Source organism: Rhinolophus hipposideros, assembly GCF_964194185.1.
Source record: "Rhinolophus hipposideros genome assembly, chromosome: 12".
NCBI lineage: Eukaryota > Metazoa > Chordata > Mammalia > Chiroptera > Rhinolophidae > Rhinolophus > Rhinolophus hipposideros.
Window position 1 is genome coordinate 55,808,825 of NC_138058.1, and position 20,735 is coordinate 55,829,559.

General features: G+C 35.7%; 1 protein-coding gene across 17 annotated transcripts in view; it reads right to left on the reverse strand.

Annotated features, from left to right (window-relative positions):
* BIRC6 (baculoviral IAP repeat containing 6) overlaps nt 1–20,735 on the reverse strand; it is a 211,416-nt gene that overhangs the window by 182,603 nt on the left and 8,078 nt on the right. For all 17 annotated transcript variants that reach the window (XR_013994673.1, XM_081069478.1, XM_081069474.1 and 14 more), the window contains exons 2-3: nt 2,880–3,061; nt 566–703 (exon numbers count right to left, since the gene is read on the reverse strand). Coding sequence is in view for 16 of the 17 variants with exons in the window: in XM_081069478.1 (XP_080925604.1) it covers nt 566–703; nt 2,880–3,061 (320 nt within the window). In the remaining variant the exon portion in view is untranslated. The remainder of the gene's footprint in view (nt 1–565; nt 704–2,879; nt 3,062–20,735) is intronic.

Sequence of the window (20,735 nt, forward strand, 5' to 3'; positions counted from 1 at the left end):
CTGATATAGAAATTTTATACGCATTACAATTTTAACTTAGAAAAGATCTTATAAGAAAAAACACAGAAGAATTAAATATAGCCAAGGATTTAATTCAAAGCACCATCTCCTACAGACATCCTAGTCATGCAAAAAAAATTTTCTTTCAATTTCAAAGCCTAAAATGGCCCATTTCCAAAGACATATTCCATTTCTCATGGAAGCTTACAACCTGACAAAAAAAGTCTCTTTCTTGTAATTATTTACGTAAATAATTGTAATTATTTAGGTAAAAAGAGAGAAAGCCAGCCTCTCGACCAATACGGGGTCATCAAGCATAGAAGCTTTAGGAACAAAGTAAGTAAAATAGTTCCCACAAACTGAAGTCAAACTTCAGTAAAAATAGTTTCAACATTGAGATGACTTATAAGCATATTTTGTTGTTTTTTTTTAAAGAGAGAAAAATCTAGATTTGGAATATTTCCAAAGAGGATGGGGGTGGGAGGGGAGGACAGAGAAAGGCAAAAACATGGAGGTATATTTTCTATTATAACCCCAAACAAGGTAACTTTTTTTAACTTCTTACCTTAGCAACTTTGTGATTTGCTGCAGTCTCATGAGATGTATTTTTTAGACCATCTTTAAGCTGTGTGATGAACAAATCATAACCCTCCGTACTAGAAATATCTACCTTTTCTAAACATGCTGATAAGAGCTGTTGTGCCTAAATGAAAAAAATGATGACAGAAAATTAACACAACAAAAAATGTTAAATTCAGATCCCTATTCAAATAATTTCATTGGTAATAATTCTGACAGGTACTATACTAAAGCTTACCTACTTTTAATAAATTTAACCAAATAATGATGTGAAGGGCTATTATAAAATTAAACGACATAATCCAAAGTATTTAGTGTATTACCACACAGTAAAGTTTTACTACACGGAAGCTATTCTAAACCAAAGCAAGATAGAAAAACTGGACACGATGATACAATGAACAAAAATAATAGAGGGAAAATTTTAAAAATAAATGTAAAATCCTTCAGTGAGCTTTAAATAAACTACGCAAAACCGTAAGAGGGGACATTCACTAAATCAGAAGATAATATGAAAAAAGCCCTTTGCATTGTTACCTACATGTTCAATATGAACTACCTTAATCAAAAATATGGTCAATACATGAATACATCCACACTGATTCAAAAAAACCTAGGACCCCGTACTTTAGGCAAGACAGTGACAAATGAATGTGGCGCTGTAAAGGATGCCTGGGATGTTGGAAGGCCTACAAACAACATTATGTTTGTTGCAATTATTTAGGTAAAAAGAGAGAAAGCCAGCAATAGATGTTGAGAGCCAACAAGGTGGGGGAGGTGGTAGAAGCCAGCTAAATATCTAGCATTTCAGTCAGTGCAGTAGGAAAAATACTGACTTCAGGGTTATTTCATACAAATGTTCAAATATTTTACTGTGATTTTGTTGTTCTTTTTAAAACCTGAACAGTTTGATATCACCTTTCAGGGTAAATATAATATAGATCCTTTATTAAGATATTGGCTTTATTAAGGTATCACCTGATCTAACGTCCTTAAATTAGGAGGGAAAAATGTTCAAAACAAGAATTAATTAATTCTCTGTCCAAAGATTTTAGACATGGCCCCAGATCCAGATATTCTAATGACAAAAAGATGACCATTCCGTTTACAGAACTCAAATTTCCAGCCACATGCTTTCATTATTAACATACAATAGACAACTGGGCTATGACATTAAATGTGAAATCTAAATGGATATATGTTGGTATCTTTTTTAAAAAAATACCTTCCAGAGAGAATAAAAACAGGGGTACACTGCACACTGACATTTTTCATGTCCTAAAAATAGGAAATATACTATACTGCTTTTATCAACTAATCTTATCAATTTCCAAATGTAAAACAACTTGTATGAAGGCAGGAAAAAATATCTCACTTTTTTAGGAAGCACAACATTATAATCTTTTACATTCTATTTAAGATGATTTAAAGTCCAAAAAAAATTTTTAAATGTACTTTCAAATTACATAGTATGAACATCAACGCACACAAAAAACTGTAAGTTAGGATATATTTACAAATTAAGTAATGAACATGCAACACTACAGAAAAATGATCATGGGTGACATTTCAAATAAGGATTGTTAAGAGACATGATACATAGCAAAGATTACCGGTTGTCCACTAATATGTATTCCTCCCCTTTTCTTAATACTTAAAAAAAATAAACCACATCTTTCCCAATCTTCTCAGCCTGATGTGGCTCTGTGCCCATGTAACCAATTCTGGTCAATGGTGTCAATGTGAAAAGGGCATTTTTAAGAGAGTTTGTGAAAGAGAACAAGAACGAATGAAGGAGAGACACAGACTGCGACAGAGAGAGAGAAGGGAAAGAGAGAAACACAGGAAAGAAGGGAGAAAGAAAAGGGAGGGTAGGAGTGCCATGATACACTGTGCGGCCCTGGCCTTTTGCCCTCCGTTTCCTTCTGACTGGGAAATAGTGAGACTTGGAAGAACTGTCTTGGACTCACAAGATGGAAAATAAGTACTGAGGTAAGCCAAGTTGTCCCTACACTTAGCCCTGTTGCTGGAAAGAAACTACCGTTTAAGCCCTAGTATTTGCGGGTCTCTGTTACAGTGATTTAACCTGTACAGTTCACACTTAAGTATCACTTCGACGTGTAGCCATTACTTATGCTCAGGAAAGACTAGTGTTTAAATAAAGCTGTGATCAATAAGTTACTTCTTTTGTTTTTATAGGGCTACATATGTCTTCAAAGGACAATCTAATTTCATTTAACAGCTAAAAGGTCTGCGATTACATTAAGTAGAAAAGTACATTGATACTTATTTCAACTTACCTCTGTGACAGGTAATTCAAGCTGAACCACATCATCCTGCTTTGAAACTGGAGTTTGCAGAGCAGTGTCTAACAACAAGATTCCGTTAAGGTCCTTCCTACACCCTACTGCATAGTCATCCACAAATATAACTTTATCCACGGCAGAAATATACTGACACTTCACCTGTCCACCTGGTTTAGCTGTTAAAAGAACAAAAATTCAACACTTAAGATTTTTAAGACCAATAGTCCATTAAAAATAATTGTTTACATGGCAACTAAATACAATATATAATCCTGGACTGGAAAAAAATTGCTCTAAAGCATGTTATTAGAACAACTGATTAGACGGGAATATGCACTGTAGATCAGATAAAAGTGTGAAATTATCAACTTGACAAGTACGCTGCTGTAATAAAAAAAAGTCACTGTTCTTAGAAATAAATAGTAAGGGATAGCAGGTATGATTAGGCAACTTACTCTCAATAGAACAAAAGTAATATGTACATATATGCGGGGGAATGATAAGCAAACGTGGTAATGCATTTAAAATTATAATTAGTAGAAGTAGGTAAAGGGTATAAGGAAGTTCTTTGTACTACACTCATTCAAAATTAAAGTGTTCAGAACAAAATTTTAAAATATTCGTATTTTTGGTGTTTTTTTTTTTTCTTTCAAAACTCAATAAGCATAAAGTCAGCATGGATAATTCCTAGGTAACACCTCAAAAGGCTTTTATTTCTGAGATAAAATTATGCAAAATATTTATAACCTAAGAGAACCAGTTAAGCCTAGGTTCATCTACGACTGAAAAAACAGGCAACTAACACTTAAAATCAATGTTCCCTGAAGTTTCTGCTGAGTCAGTGTCAGAACACAAATGGACAGTCAGTGAACACACTAACCACAAAATTTCTCAGAATAAGAGTACAATTTCAAGAACTCTTACAAAAGACAGTAACAGATAGACAGAAGCTTTAAATATAATACCAAACACATGTTTGGAAAAGATAACATCAGATCTTACATTTAAATGTATAAGGAAGTGTGTAAGGAGATTAACGTTAAGCGTTTCTGCCACAAATTCAGTCTCTAAAAAAACTTTAAGAATGATCAATTGGAAAATTTTACTGCATTAAAGAAACTTCTCTGTAGGCAAGCAATCCTGCCACTAGTATAACTCATTAAATTCCTACCACAACTCTATAGAACATCCCGGTTATTAGTACTGCTATTGCCTAATAATACAAAAGCAAAAAAGTGGAAATAAATTAGGGTCTTATATATCACCCACTAGGACAACTAAAAACATGTTACAATAAATGAATATTAGGGTTGGTTTTCTTAATCCTAAATTATTATAGCTCCTTTGGGCTCTAATAAACAGCTTTGAGGCATTACAAAACTGATTAGGAACTAACTCATTATCCATATAAAACAAAGAAAAAATTCATGGCATTTCCATAGTTCAGTCCCAGATCTGGAGATTCAGAATGTATTAATATACAGGAAAATAATCTCTGTAATACCATAAAATAGCAATATATACCTAGCACTTCTGATCTGTAGGTAGAAACCACAGGAAACAATGCAAATTATAGGAACTGAGAGTAAAATTATGTAAGAACTTATAAAGATAACTTCAAAACTCATTAACTATAAGTTTTTTAAAAACAGACTATTCTTTTTTTAGAGCAGTTTTAGGTTCACAGCAAAATCAAGTTGGAAGCACAGAGATTTCCCATATGTGTCTGCCCCATAACTATGATTTTTTTTAAAAACAACAAACTACAAAGTCTGCTTTATTGTTTTAGGGATATGTAATTAGGTAACAAACTATAAAAATCATAATTATGTTAAAATTTTCCCAGAGAGGTACAAAATGTGAGAATATACACCAAAGTTTTTCAACTGGATTTTCATGGTTTCCATGCAACCCCAAGATTTCAAGTAACGTCCCCAGAGTTTCCTCAAGAGATCATAACTGTAAAAAGTCAACACTTGTTTTTGAACTTCTTACACTATTCAGTATTAGCACTCAAAGCAATGCACAATGACCAGTCTGGTTGGCAATCTCTTCAGAGGTCTTTCACGCTCATCCATATAGCAGCATGTTCATTCAGATGAGTCCATTCTCTGTTTTTGACTTAAGAAAGCCCATTAAGAAAGCCCATACGCGTTAAGTGCTGTACTACACAGCGGGGAAGACAGTAGGCTGGTATCAGCCATACTCCGTCCAAGGCTCTTCCTGCTTCTATGATCTCGTCTTAACTAATTACATCTACAAAGACCATATTTCCAAATAAGGTCACATTCGTAGGTTCTCTGTGGATGTGAATTTTGAGGGAAGATTATTCAACCCACTACCAACCTTTTTTCTGAATCTTACTCAACCTCGAACTTTGAAAGAGATAGAGCTTTGTTACAGTACTCTGAAAATAGTACACTCAAGATTAGATTTTACCGATCTGCCCATAGATAAGTCCTAAATTCCTGTGAAGGAAAAATATCCTGCAATGAACAAAGACTATTTTGTGGAACTTTCCACCTTCTTACATGTTTGAGCAAAACTTTCTTTATGTAACAAGAAACAAGACCAAAGATATAAATTCTTATTTCAGTTAAAAATGAAATCCATGTGTGCTTAAGTTTGACCTAGAATTGGCTGTTTGTAAAGGAAAAAACAAGTTTCACAATGAGAGGTAAATTTCAACGTTTATTTTTAGTTTATAAGAGCAACAATTTTAAGTACATAAAGGTCCATAAAAAAGATGAAGAAACCAAGAAACCCATATTGGAGCCTGATTGTGTCATTCAGTAAGAAAACATCTTTTCAAACTCTTGTACAATATATTATCTTAAGTTACATTTTTATTTACATCGCTTTGGTTCATAGTTTTAATAATGCTACTATTCAACACAGTAAATTTTAATGTTACCAACAACATTAACAAACTTACAACCTATTTAAATCTCCCATGCCTATCTTTAAAAAATTAAATACCATTTTGGCATAAACCAGTTATTTAACAGAAACTCATTTTGCTTACCTTTTGAGTTTACAATGTCTGAAAAATTAATTTCCCAAAGAAAGGTGTTACGCTTAACTAATGTTTTGTTATGTCTTCAAGAGAAGTTGGCTGAAACTTATTTTGGGTTTTTAAGTAGAGGTGAACAGTCCTGCACAAACCCTGTACCAAACACTGTACCATATTACAATTTTATGTAGAGATAATTGTAAAAAGACTATAAAACCTACATGGATAAAATAATTTTTTTTCAAGAGGAAATTTCAGTACAGAAAAAACTCAAATGTCCTCCCATCTACACCAGATATCAGCAAACTTATTATAAAAGGGTCAGACAGTAAACATTTTAAACTTCAAGACACACATGGTCTCTCTCACAATAACTCAACTCTGGCAATGTACCACAAAGTAGGCATAGATAATATGTAAATAAATGGGTGTGGACATATTCCCATAACACTTTAATTAGAAAATCAGTATACCGCCTCAGAGCCACAAAGATGGTGGCAAGCCTTAGTTTGCAGACCCTTGGTTGATAACTAATGGGTTTTATTAGTGCAGATGTTCTTTCTGGGCAGAAAGAATATCTACAAACTACAAAACTAGGTTAAAAATTCACAGCAAGACTCAATAAGCTGCTGAAAACTAACAAAGAAAAATCTTGAAAGCAACCAGTGAAAAGCATGTTACTTACGAGAAGTAATAATTAACAATAAAAGCACTTTTATTATTAAATACCACGGGGTTCCTTAGGAAGTAGACCATTTTTTATACACTGAAAAAATAAATTCTGTATCCAACAAAAATATCTTTCAGGAATGAAGGTGGAAAGAAAGATATTCTCAGATGAAGGAATACTAAAGAGAAATTTTGCCAGCAAAGCTGCTTAAAAGAACTGCAAGACGAAGTTCATCAAACAGAAAGGGAATGATTTCAGAAGTAAAGTCAAGATTATCAGGAATGAGGGAAGAAATAGTAAATATCCGGGTAAATACAACAATGATTCTTCAGCTCAGTTCTTTAAAATATATTTGACAATTGAAAGTAAAAGTCATTACTTTGTCAGACAGGGTTTTCAACGTATATAAACGTAACAAATTAATCAACTATAACTTAAAAGAGGGGAGGGCACAATATGATGGAAAGGTTTGTACATTCCATTCAAAAGAGTAAAATACGAAATAGATTCTAAATAGATTGTGAAAAATATATATGTTGTAAATCCCTTGAGTAACTACAAAAAAAGTACAAATAAGTCAAAAAAACTGATAAATTTAAAAAAATAATTTAAAAGTCAAATAACCAAAAAAAGCATAAAAGGAGAAAAACAAGTGCAAAAAAGATAAATAAAATGGAATATTTAAATCAAAATATTAATTATATTAAATGACCAAAACATGCCAAGTGACGGATTGTCAGAATGAATTTAAACATACATACACAATCCAAGTCTATGATGTCTATAAAAAACTTTTGCCCTTCTAAAAGCATAAAAAAGAATGGAAAAAAGATATTATCATGCAAATGTTCATCAAAAAAGGATGGAATGTCTTATTCAAAGCAAACGACATCACCAAGGATAAACGAGGACATTACATGACAAAAGGGTCAATTAACAAAGAAGGAAAAGCAATCCAAAATATATACACACCTAACAGAATTTGAAAATACATAAAGCAAAAACTAACATAACTGAAAGGAGAAACAGGCATCCATAATTAAAGCTGGAGACGTCGACATTCCTCTTTCAGTAATTGATAGAATTAGTAGACAGAAAACTGGCAAACACATAGAGAAACTGAACACAATGACATGTACAGAATATTCCACCTATCAACAGTAGAATTCACATTCTTTTCAAGTGCTCATAGAACATCCATCAAGACATCCTGGGTCATAAAACACACCTTAACAAAGATAAAAGTAAAATTAAAAGTATGTTATCTGCCCATAATGGATTTAAGTAGAAATCAAGAACAGAAGTATAACAGGAAACCTCTAAATACTTGAAATTAAACAACATATTCCTAAATAACCCAAAGGTAAATGAAGAAGTCTCAGGTAATTCAGAAAATGTTTAATTAAATGACAATGAAAATATAACATCAAAATTTGTCATATGCAGCTAAAGCTTAGGAGTGAAATTCATAGGAATTAAACGCTTATATTAGGATGGGGTAAAAAGGTATCAAATCAATAAACTATGCTTTACTTAAAGAAAACTAAAAAAAGGAAGAGCAAAAATGAAACCAAAATAAGCAAAAGGAAAGAAATAATAGCAGAACTCAATGAAACTGAAAATAGAATAACAGAGAAGATTAATATAAGCAAAAATTAGTTCTTTGAAAATATCAATGAAATTGATAAACCTCGAGCAAGACTAACAAAGATAAAAAAAAAAAATTACCAATATCAGGAACGCAAGAGGAGGTAAACTCCAGATCCTGCAGACAATTGAAAAATAAGAGAATGGTATGCCTAACTCCATGCACATAAATTTGTCAACTTAGGTTGTCAAAATAAATTTATTTGACACTATAAATGTTAAAAAGATAACTGGGGAATAATACACATAAGATCTACACACATAAATTTGAAAATATAGATGAAATGTACCAATTCCTTGAAAATTACAACCAAAACATTCAAAATGAAACATACTGTCAAGTGAGGAAAATTAATTCATTGTTAAAAACTTTCTAAAGAAACCTCTAGGCCTACCAAATTTCACTGGAAAAATCTATCAAACATATAAGGAAAAAATAACACCAATTCTACATAATCTCTTCCAGGAAATGGAAAAGACAACACATCTAAATCATTTTATGAGGCCAGCATTAACCTGATACCAAAACTAGAAAAAGATGTACAATAAAACTACATGCCATTATCTCTCTGTAGTCAGATCCAAAAATCCTCAACAAAATAAAAGCAAATGGAACTTAGTAATATATAAAAAGAAGAATACAGCAAGACCAAGTAGGATTATCCCAGGAATGCAAAACTGGTTCAATATTCAAAAATCAATCATTGTAAACTACCATGTTAGAAGCTTACATTAGAACTGCATGATCAAATCCGTAGATACATTTGGAAAAATACAACTTTCTTTCATTATTTTAAAAAATAAAAAACCTAGCAAATAGAAATAAAAGGGACTTTCCTCGACCTGGTAAGGGACAACTACAAAAATCCTACTGTCAACATACTCAGTGGTACAAGACTGAATGAATACTTCCCCCTAAGAGCAGGAACAAGGCAAGGATGTACTTTTCACCACTCCTATTCAATATCGTACTGGTAGATCTAGCCGCTGCAGTAAGAAACGAGGATTTAAAAGCCATACAGATTAGAAAAGAAATTAAACGGTCCCTTTACATTAACAAACAATATGATTACTGCTGTAGAAAATCCCAAAGAATCTAAAACAAAAACAAAATAGAGCTAATAAACGAGTTTAACAAGGTTGCAGTAAACAAAGTCAATATACAAAAACCAATCAATTCTATTTCTATCTACTAGCAATGATCAATCTGAAACTGAAGTTTACAAAGAAAAGTAACAATTTACAATAGCTCTAAACTAAAATATTTAAGATATATACCTACCTAATAAAAGGTGTACAGGATATGTATGGTGAAAAGTGCAAAAGGCTGATGAAAGAAATCAAAGAAGACCTAAAAAAAAAGAGGGTCATGGACTGGAAGAGTCAACACAGTAAAGATGTCAAGAAGCTCCAAATTACTCTATAGATTTAATGCGATTTCTATCAAAATCCCAGCAGGAGTTTTTAGCTATAAACTGATTCTAAGATTTATCTAAAAAGGCAAATGAACTGGAACAGCCAAAACACTTCTGACAAAGAATAAAGTTAGACAAAACACATTATCGGATTTTAAGACCTACTAAAGAAAGGGTGGTATTGGCAAATAGACATATAGATCCATGGAACAACATAGAATCCAGAAACTGACCCACATAAACATGGCCATCTGATTTTTTTTAAATTTTTAACTGTAGCAAATTGTACATAACAAAAATTTCCATTTTACCCATTTTTAAGTATACAGTTCAGTGGCATTCAGTACACTGAAGTGGTGTACAATCATCAGCACCATCCATCCACAGAACTCTTTTCATCTTACAAAACTGAAATTCTATAACCATTAGACATAAATTCTGTCTTCTAACTTCCATCCTCCCAGCTCCTGGCAACCACTATTACATTATATTAACACTTTCTGTCTCCATGAAGTTGACTATTCTGAGTACCTCATGTAAGTGAAATCACACAGTATTTGTCATTGTGTGACTGGCTTATTTCCCTGAGCATACTCATAATGTTTTCAAGATTCAACCATGTGATCTAATCCCTGAGATTCCCCCCACTCTTTGCTTTTTCCCACTCCTTTAATCTACCGCCAATGGATTTCATGTAACCCTCCTCCTTTGATTCTATGCATAACATGAGCTGCAAACCGCCATTTCATGGAGCATTTTCTCAGCCTGCTGAGACTTTGCTTCCCGGCAATTGTCATCAGTTTGGCTAAAATAAACTCTTATAAGCTTTCAACAACAACAAAAAAAGATTCAACCATGTTGTAGCATGGGTCAGAATTTCCTTCCTTTTCAAGGCTAAAATTATTTTGTATACATACACCACCACATTTTATCTCTTCATCTGTCTATGGACACTTGAGTGGCTTCTACTTTTTTGATTATTGAGAATAATGCTGCTATCAATATGGTGCACAAGTATTTCAGGGCCTTGCTTTCAATTCTTTTGGGTATACGTATACCCAGATGTAGAATTACAGGATCATATAATAATTTTATTTTTAATTTTTTGGGGAATTGCCAAAACTGTTTTCCATAGCAACTATTTTATATTTCCACCAAAAGTACACAAGGATTCCAATTTCTCCACATCCTCAAAACACTATTTTTTTTAGTAACAGCCATTCTAATGGGTATGAAGAGGTATGTCACAGTAATTCTGATTTGCATTTTCCTAATATTAAGAGCTTAAAGAAGAAAATACAGATGAAATGTACCATCTTTTGAGTCTTTTCACAGGCTTGTTAGCTATTTACAGGTCTTCTTTGGAGAAATGTCTATTCAAGTCTTTTGCCCATTCATGGGTTGTTCTTGTTGTTGAGCTCTAGAAGTTCTGTATATATTCTGGATATTAGTCTCTCTATGTATCTGAATACGTGGTTTGCAAATATTTTCTCCGTTATGTGGTCTGCCTTTTTACTCTGTTCATAGTGCCCTTCAATGCACAAGTTTTTCATTTTGATGGGAGTCCAATTTTGTCTATTTCTTTAGCTATCTGTGCCTTTGGTGTCATATCCAAGAAATCACTGCTAAAACCAATGTCATGTAGTTTTCCCCCCTTCATTTTCTTCTAAGAGTTTTATAGGTGTAGCTCTTGTTTACATCTTTGATCCATTTTGAGTTAATTTTTGTATATGATGTAAGGTAAGAGTCCAACTTCAGTTTTTTCATGTAGATATCCAGTCTTCTGAGCACCATTTCTGAAAGAGACTGTCTTTTACCCCACAGAATGATTTTGGCCTCCTTGTTGAAAATCATTTGACGATATACGAGTACCTGAGGGTTTATTTCTATGCTCTCTATTCCATCAGTCTATACATCTGTCTATGCCAGTAACACAGCAGTACATTTTGAAATCGGAAAGGATGAGTCAAACAACTTTGTTCTTTTTCAAGAATGCTTTGGCTATCTGGGATCCCCTGAAGATTCCATATGAATTTTAGGATGCATTTTTCTACTTCTGCAAAAAAAACATCATGGGGATTTTGATAGAGATTGCATTGAATCTGTAAACTGCTTTGAGTACTACTGACTTCTTAATAATACATAATACTAAGCACTGATAAGGATGTACAATAAGTGGAATTCATACATACCTTTTTTATTTGCTTTTTAAAAATTTTTATTAAATTTATTGGGGTGACATTGTTTAATATAATTACATAGGTTTTAGGTTTACAATTCTATAATACATCATCTGTATACTGCATTGTATGTTCACCACCCAAAGTCAAATCCCCTTCTAACACCATGTATTTGACCCCCTTTACCCTTTTCTACCTCCCCCGAACACCCTTTTCCTCTGGTAACCACCATACTGTTATCTGTGTCTATGAGTTTTTGTTTGTCTTGTTTGTTGCCTTCAGTTTATATATATCCCATATATGAATGAAATCATATGGTTTGAATTTTCCATCTGATTATTTCACTTAGCATGATATTCTCAAGATCCGTCCATGTTGTTGCAAATGACAGTATTTCATCCTTTCTTATGGCTGAGTAATATTCCATTGTATGTATGTACCACATCTTCCCACATCTTCTTTATCCAATCATCCACTGAAGACACTTCAGTTGTTTCCATGTCTTGGCCGAGGTGAATAATGCTGCAATGAACATAGGAGTACACATATCTTTACAGATAAATGTTTTCAGATTTTTGGGGTAGATACCTAGAAGAAAGGATTGCTGGGTCATATGGTAATTCTATTCTTAACTTGCTGAGGAGTCTCCATACTGTTTTCCATAGTGGCTGTACCAATTTATATTCCCACCAGCAGTGTAAGAGGGTTCTTTTTTCTCCACAGCCTCTCCAACACTTGTTAATACTTCTCTTGTTGATGACAGCCATTCTATCTGGTGTGAGGTGGTATCTCACTGTGGTTTGGATTTGCATTTCCCTAATAGCTAGAGATGTTGAGCATCTTTTCATATATCTGTTGGCCGTTTGTATGTCTTCTTGGGAGACGGGTCTGTTCAGTCCTCTGCCCATTTTTTAATTGGACTTTTTGGGTTTTTTTGGTATTGAGTTGTATGAGGGACTCATCCATTTCTAATGGAAATGCATATTGGTACAGCCACACTACTTCCACAGTTTCTTATAAAGTTAAACATACAGTTACCAAATGGCCCTGTAATCCTACTTCTACGTATTTACCCTAGAGACATAAAACCTTGTATTCACACAAAAACCTTTACTCAACTGTTTATAACAGCTCTATTCATAATCACCAAAAACTGATAACATCCAAATGTCAAAGAGTGATGGCTAAATAAATGGTGATATACCAATTCAACAGAATACTATTTAGCAATAAAATGGAATGAACTATTGATACATGCAACAACTTGAGTAAATCTCAAAGGCATTTTGCTAAGTGCAAGCAGTCAGTATCAAAAAGTTACATACCAGAGGGTTCCATTTCTGTGACACACTAGAAAAAATAAAATTAATAGTATGGAGAAGAAATCAATGATTGCCAAGGGTTAGTGGAGATGATGACTACAAAGGGACACCACAGGGGAACTTTTTCAGGTGTTTAAACTGCTCTGTATTCTGACTGTGGTGGTGATTACAAGAATCTATGCATTTGTAACTAGTACACAAAATAATAGGCCATTTTACTGTATCGTCATTAAATAAAATTCATTTCAAAACATTATAAAAGAATAATGACAATAATGAAATTCACAATACACTATTAACTAAGTAAAGGAGAAAGAGTAGTTCTTAACGTATCATTACAATCCAAATTCAATAAAGATTAACATCTTTATTGTTTAATATAACAAAAGAAAAAAGCAAAAAGAAACTGTTACACACCAAACGCAAACAACGGCCATCTCTAGGTAATGAAATCCTGGGTACTCTTTTCCTTAGTCTGTCTGGTATCCTTTAATAAGGTAAGTTACTTTTAAAATAAAAAATTCCAAAGGAAGGAAATTGTGTTTTTTAAAATCAGTTATCAGTTCTAATACCCACTTTAAGAACTAGTCAACTCTATCAATACACTATCCGTGTGCATTGCTATAAAACTTGCAAAACTATCATCAGAAATACAGTATCTCTGCAAACTATCATCAGAAATACAGTATCTCTGCAAACTAACATAACACATTGTACAATTCCATTTCCACTAACATGAAACTTCAATGCTTAATATAGTCTATTATAACATACTAGTCGTACAAACAAATGTCAAAGTCAATAAAGAGGTTGCAAAATTAATGTTAGGTTTTTATAAAGCGTTTAAAAATATAATTAAAGTTACCAAAAATAAAATCATTTAACAAAAGTTGTTAGTACATTATATTATTCAAAGCCAAATGAGTATTCCTGTAAAGTAGAATTTGGTGCAAAGCAAGTTTACGAAAGCTCAGTGGTGAGGCCATGAAGAAGCAAAGGATAAAATACAGTGCAAGGCATAGCACTGCTCCAGGCAGGAGAACCAACATCAACCCAAACATTGAAGAGATTCTTCAAAGGTTAGAAAATCAGTCCTCACACTGCCTACATTTTAAGACAGTCAAAGTCAAATTCCATCCAAATATGATGCAAATTCATCCCGCTGTCTTTGCAAATTACAGTAACAGACAAGCCAACAGAAAATTCCCCTGGATATCTGCCTTGCTGCTATCTCACATCACTGGAATCTTTCATCAATCAAGTGCCATCTCAGAGAGACCTCCTCACAGCACAAATTTACCCACCACATTTCACACCAGTTCTAATTTCTTATGGTATTTCTCACCACCTGACATTGCGTGCGTGCATGCGTGTGCATGTGTAATTTATTTCTTCCCACTAAACCACAAGTTCTAGGAAAGAAAGGACTGTTAACTGCTGTATAACCAGTGCTTGACACACAATAAATGGTTTTGAATAAATGAATTATTTTCTATAGTCTTGAAAAACTTTTTAGTATATTAAAACTAAACTGTAATGTGGTAAAATGTAGTAGTCTCAGGTTTGTTTTGTTTTTTTAAATACAACATGAAACTAGGAGATCTGGTACAGATAACGCTAGCCATCCATTTCTACCCTTCCTAGCCCTTTTCCCCTTCTCTGTCACCAGTATGAGGTCACTGTCCTAAACTGTAGTGGCATTTTGGTGAAAAAGTATGAGAACTAAGTTAGCTCCAAAAAAAAAAAAAAAAATCAACCCAAACTGAATTACACTAGAAAAGGAAAAAATAGAAAGCAACAGAAATTGAGCCCTTGATATATCCCTGCTCTTACAAGCATTATTTCATTTTATATTCACTAAATACAACTTAAAATACAATGAGGTACGTTTTATTAGCTGACAAACTAACTTGGGAGATTTTCCTTACAAAAAAAATTTTAAGACAAAATAGTGATTATTAAATTCAAACGAAACCTGTTTTGCATTTATCCCAGGCATATCAAATAAACTTGCTGGTCTAAGGTCCTAGTTAAAGTTTGAACCTCTAAACTTAGCTGCACATTAGAATCACCTGGCATGCTTTAAAAAAAAAAAAAAAAAGCAAGCCTAGGCTCCACTCCAGACCACTTACGTCAGACTTCTGAGGCCTAAACAGTTTTTTTTAAAAGCTCCCCTGATGATTCTAATGAGCAACCAAAACTGGGCACCGCTGCCCAATGCCATCTCCCCAGTCTTACTGCTCTCTCTCCTACTCCATAAATCAAAGTACAGGAACAAACGATGAAGATTTAAATTCCTGGTGCCTACAATAAATCTCAAAGACAACGTTCCTACTTCCTTACCTCTAACATTGCTACCATTTCCTCTAAAAAGTAAGCATAATGTTTATCTCCTCTAAAATGCAACCCTGATTTAACATACTCAAACTAGACCATACTACCTTTTTTGAAGCACTACCCTTGTCATAAACTGTTCTAAACTACTTTATGCTTTTTGTTATTTGTACATCCGTTATCTCCTCTCTATACTGCCTTCTTACCGTTATTTGTACCTCTATTATCTTCTCTTCTATACCCAAGAAGTTTAACTTTTTTATATCCCTCACATTTCAAGTGCCACAATTCAAAGAATTTCTACATTCATTATCTTTCAGATGATGAGGTCGTCTGGGCAAGAATTACTAGCCCATTTAAAGATGGTAACTCAGAGAAGTGTCTTGCCAAACTGGGGACAAAGCCCCAGAGAGCAGTTTCCAGGCTCTCGGCCTCAACTGGAAATGTGCTGGCTCAGGTAGTAGATGGCCGTCAGCTGTGACTAGTTGGCCGTCAGCTATAACCAGTTAGCCATTAGCCACTGGTATAATTGCCGTGGCTAGCCTAGGGGGTGGGTCGGTTTCCTGCTTCCTGTGTCTCCAACCCAGCCACCAGCGAGAATAGAGTGGTATGACTCCCCCACCTATGGCTCCGTGGGTGTTCCTTTTTGGCCTCACCATGTCCTTCATTTTTGAGCAGGGAGAGGGAGCTAAGTCCCTGCATGACACATGGCGCAGCAAGCAGGGTTCTCCCAGTCACAGAGTCGTCTGCCCTGGGCAGGAGGACATGTGGCCCCCACACAGCGTGGTGCCTGGTGGCCACTGTTCTCATGAGCTGGACCCCGGTGGAGGGGTGGGAAGATGTGGACGGTTCTCCAACCAGCATAGGATGGAGAAAGCGAAGGTCGTTCTGGCCCTGTGGGCTGGGAACTGCTTGTTGGGGCGGCCCAGATGCGGGTCCCAGCAGGAAACGCTTGCTGAGTCTTCGGTGGAAGATGCGGGTGAGGTCAAGGTCGTCCCTCACCCCCAGGTTGGAGAGGACTTGGAGCCCTTGCCCAGTGGAGAGGGCACACATTGTGAGGCCAGCGCACAGCCCTGGCGAATGACTGTGGACTATGGGGAATGGCCTTCCATCCCTAATTTGATGGACCGCTTGACTGTGCTTGGGAACGTACCACCATGCAGTGGAACTGGCAGATGTTTGCTTCCTGGGTCTTGCCCGGCCGCCAGCGAGACTGTGGTGCAGGAAAACCCGTTGTTGGGGTACAGGCGGATGTTTGCTCCCTGTGTCTCAACTGGCTGCCGTCGAGAATATGTCAGCACCTTGACTGTGAGCCACTATTATTCCAGCACGGTGCCCTGAGAAACCCTGGCTGCACAGGAAACCTGGCTGTGCCCAAACTATTGCATCCACCTCCAGGCTTCCTGCACAGGGCCCTGTCGCGTAGATTGTGAGGCGAGACCCTGGAGGGATAGAGTGTGTGGACAGAGTCCCAGAGAGCAGTTTCCAGGCTCTTGGCCTCACGTGGAAAGGTGCTGGCTCCGGTAGTACATGGCCGTCGGCTGTGGCTAGTTTGGCCATCAGCTGTTACCAGTAAGCCATTGGTCACTGATACAACTGCCGTGGCTATGCTAGGGGGTGGGTGGTTGGCAGAGAAGAGGACGGCAGGTTGTGGATAGTGTGGCTTCTGCTTCCTGTATCTCCAACCCAGCCGCCAGTGAGAATATAGCGGTGACTCCCCCATCTATGGCTCCGTGGGTGTTCCTTTATGGCCTCACCATGTCCTGCGTTCTTATGAGGGGAACAGGACCAGAGATCATGCATGACAAAAAGATACCAGAGGCATAAGACCACGAGCAGTACCGTGTGCATATCAGAGAGGTACTTCCCACCCACCTCCCCACTGTTCTTACATACTACATTACAGAAATCTGTTATCGTTTATGTTCTATCTACAGTTAGAGCCAACATTCCTAAGTACAGAGTAACAAATACTCAATAACTGAAGTACAGTTACAAACTACAGATTTCCAGTAAAGTAACAAGGATATAGTAAGACAGGCACATTTACCTGTGCTCCCTCCCAAGCTCCCACTGGAAAGACAGTAAAGAAACAAAGAGGGCTTAACCAAACCCACGAAGACAAAAAGAAAAGTGAGGAGATGATAGCAACAAAATTTTTGAAGTTGGACAGCAGATGGAAGAGTGTTAACTGACTTGTTCCTCCCATAAATATCTCAAAGCTAAGCCAGCCAGCAGGGAGGAAAGCCCAAAGTATGTGTGTTGTACAATAGTATTTTTCAAATTACATACTCCTAGATATTAAGTCTAAAATAAAAATTATTTAAAGTGAGTAGCTCTGGCAGTATTTTCGCAATTAACTGATACTAAAATTGTAGCTCCTATCATAATAGGGCTCTAGATTTTTTTTTTACTTTAAACTGGGGAGTTCTTGTACTATTTAAAAATATGGGAGCCTAGGAAGGTCAAGTGATATTACCTACTTCACACCCTTACTCCTGCTCATGCTTTCCCTTTATCTGACTAACTGCTTTCCTTTCAAGTCTCAGCTGAGGTGTCACCTCTTTCAGAATTTGGGGGGAGGGGTAGATTTCAAATTCATCTTATTATCCACATATGACAAACACTTGTTGAAGTGAGCTATATAATTAAAAACACCAATACAGAAAGAAACGTTTATTGAGTGCTATGGTGGTTCAAGCAGTGTCTATGTTTATCAGTTTACTTAATCTTTCCAATAACCCAATGGGTTAGATATTATCAAGTGCGGAGTGAAGGGAAGCATCTTGCCAAAGGGCACAGTTACAAAGTGGTGTATCACAGACTGGAACTAAGTCTGGCTTTAGAGCCAGGCTTCAACCCTGAATTTCCAAATGCCTCTGGACATCTCTGATTGGATGTCCTTCATGCACCTCAAAATTAACGTGACCAAAACCACTATCTCCTTCTTGCTCCCCAGCCTTTTCCAACAAAAGCTACTCACCACACCTTCTTGTACAGTAGCCCCCCCTTATCCCCAGGGATACATTCGAAGACCCTGAGGGGATGCCTGAAACCAAGGATAGTAACTAACCCTATAAAGACTGTTTATTTCCTATGCACATACCTATGATGACGTTTAATTTATAAATTAGGCACAGAAACAATAACTAATAATAAAATAGAACAATTATACCGATACACTGTAATAAAATTCATGTGATGTCTCTCAGCAAACTAGCACAAATTTTTTTCCTTCTTCACAATTTCAGATAGGAGGTTCGTTCTTACCATAGATCTTAGCAACTTCTGCATTCAATTATTTCTTCAGCAGAGAATTTTCACTTAAAGAAAACACTTTATGGCTTCTCTTTGGCCTATTCAAATTGCCAGCATCACTACTCTTGTGCTTTGGAGCCATTATTAAGAAAAATAAGGGTGACTGAACAGCAGCACTGCGATACCTTGACAATCGATCTGATAACACAGAAGGCTACTACCTAGGGGGTGGGTAGCATACATAGCATGGGACAGGTTAGGCAAAGGGATTACTGTCCAGGGCGAGATGGAGTGGGACAGCTTGAGGTTTTATCACACTACTCAGAACACCGTACATTTTAAAACTGATGAATTCTTGATTTCTGGAATTTTCAGACTATGACTGACTACAGGTGACTGAAACCACAGAAAGCAAAACCATGGATAAGGGGGAACTACTGTATTGCTTATTTGGGTTACTGAACACCATTCAATGCTCAAAGTAAGAACCTAAGCATGAATAATTTTCACGTTGTCAATCTCTCATCCCCACATTCACTAAATTATATGGTGTTCCTACCACTCAAACTAACTTAATAATGCTCTCATCGCTTCTCATACATGGGCATTAGCTCCAACTTTTTCTAAAAACAAACTTGGGGCGACTGGTTGGCTAAGTGGTTAGAGCGCAGTGCTCATAACAGCAAGGTCGTTGGCTCAATTCCCACATATGGGCCAGTGAGCTGCGCCCTCCACAACTAGATTGAGAACAATGACTTGACTTTCCAGGAGCTGATGGGTCTGGAAAAACACACTGTTCCCCAATATAAAAAAAAACAAAAACTTGATCATTCATAACCTACAATGGCTCCCTCCCATTGACATCAAGTTCAAACTTCTTAGCAAAACATATTATGATCTTGTCCTTGCCTATTTCTCAGCTTCAACTGTAACCATCCCCACACATAGACTAAACCCCAACCCTTCTCTTCCCAAAACTTCTTCTTCCTTGAATTCACCATATTTTTAAAAATCACCATGTCTCTGCACAAGCAAGTACCTTGGCTTAAAATGATCATGCCTATAACATTCCTTCCCACTATCTCATCTTTCAAAACCAATCATAAAGGCAACCTCCTTTGAGAAGCAAGCCTTCTCTATTTCCCTCCAGTTGAAGAAATTCCGTCCTCTGTACTCACACAGCATTCCTCACATCTATATTACAGAACTTATGACATTACGCTAAAACGATTTACTTAAAAACATTACCAAGCATGCATTCAAAGGCCAAAATGTTGCTTTAATTATTTTTTTACCCCCACGCCCAGCACATATTCAATAACTGTGTAAGCACCAATCAACCAGCACTTCAAATCACCTTGCTCTTTTAACAATTTCAAGTCCAAAATCAATTAACTTACAGTTTATACCTCTCCTATAATACAAAAATTATTGCTCTTATAATTCTATTAGATTTCACCTAGTCACATTCCCACATACATGGAAAACTAAAAGAAAATACTGCAATTTCAATAGAGTATCAGTAGCAAAAACACCTACTACATTCAGCTACCTTGCAAATAGCCACTGCTATCAGAAGAAAAAAAAAAAGTAATACAAGTACTTCTAGAGTACACACTAAATACCAGGCACTGTTCTACATGCTTTACATATATTAACTCATTTTAATTCTCAGTCATGTGATGAGGTAGATAGATACTATTATCCTCATTTTATAGATGAACTTCAAGATCAAATAGAACCAAGACTTAAGCTCAAGCTGTTTGGTTCCAGAGGCTGATCGCCTATATTGCCTCTCATTAATAAATCTGAAACTATTAAAACAAAGACTAGGATAAATTTTCCAGCAGAGCAAAACTACTTCTTTTAGAAGATAAATGTAAAAGTTTGGATAAATACAGGTCTTAAAAACAGAAAAATATTTTTTTAAATCTTAACATAAATTCACTAATCATAGAAAAATATTTTGCTAAAAAACAGCAAATCTTTGACATAGGATAGGTCGTCGTGT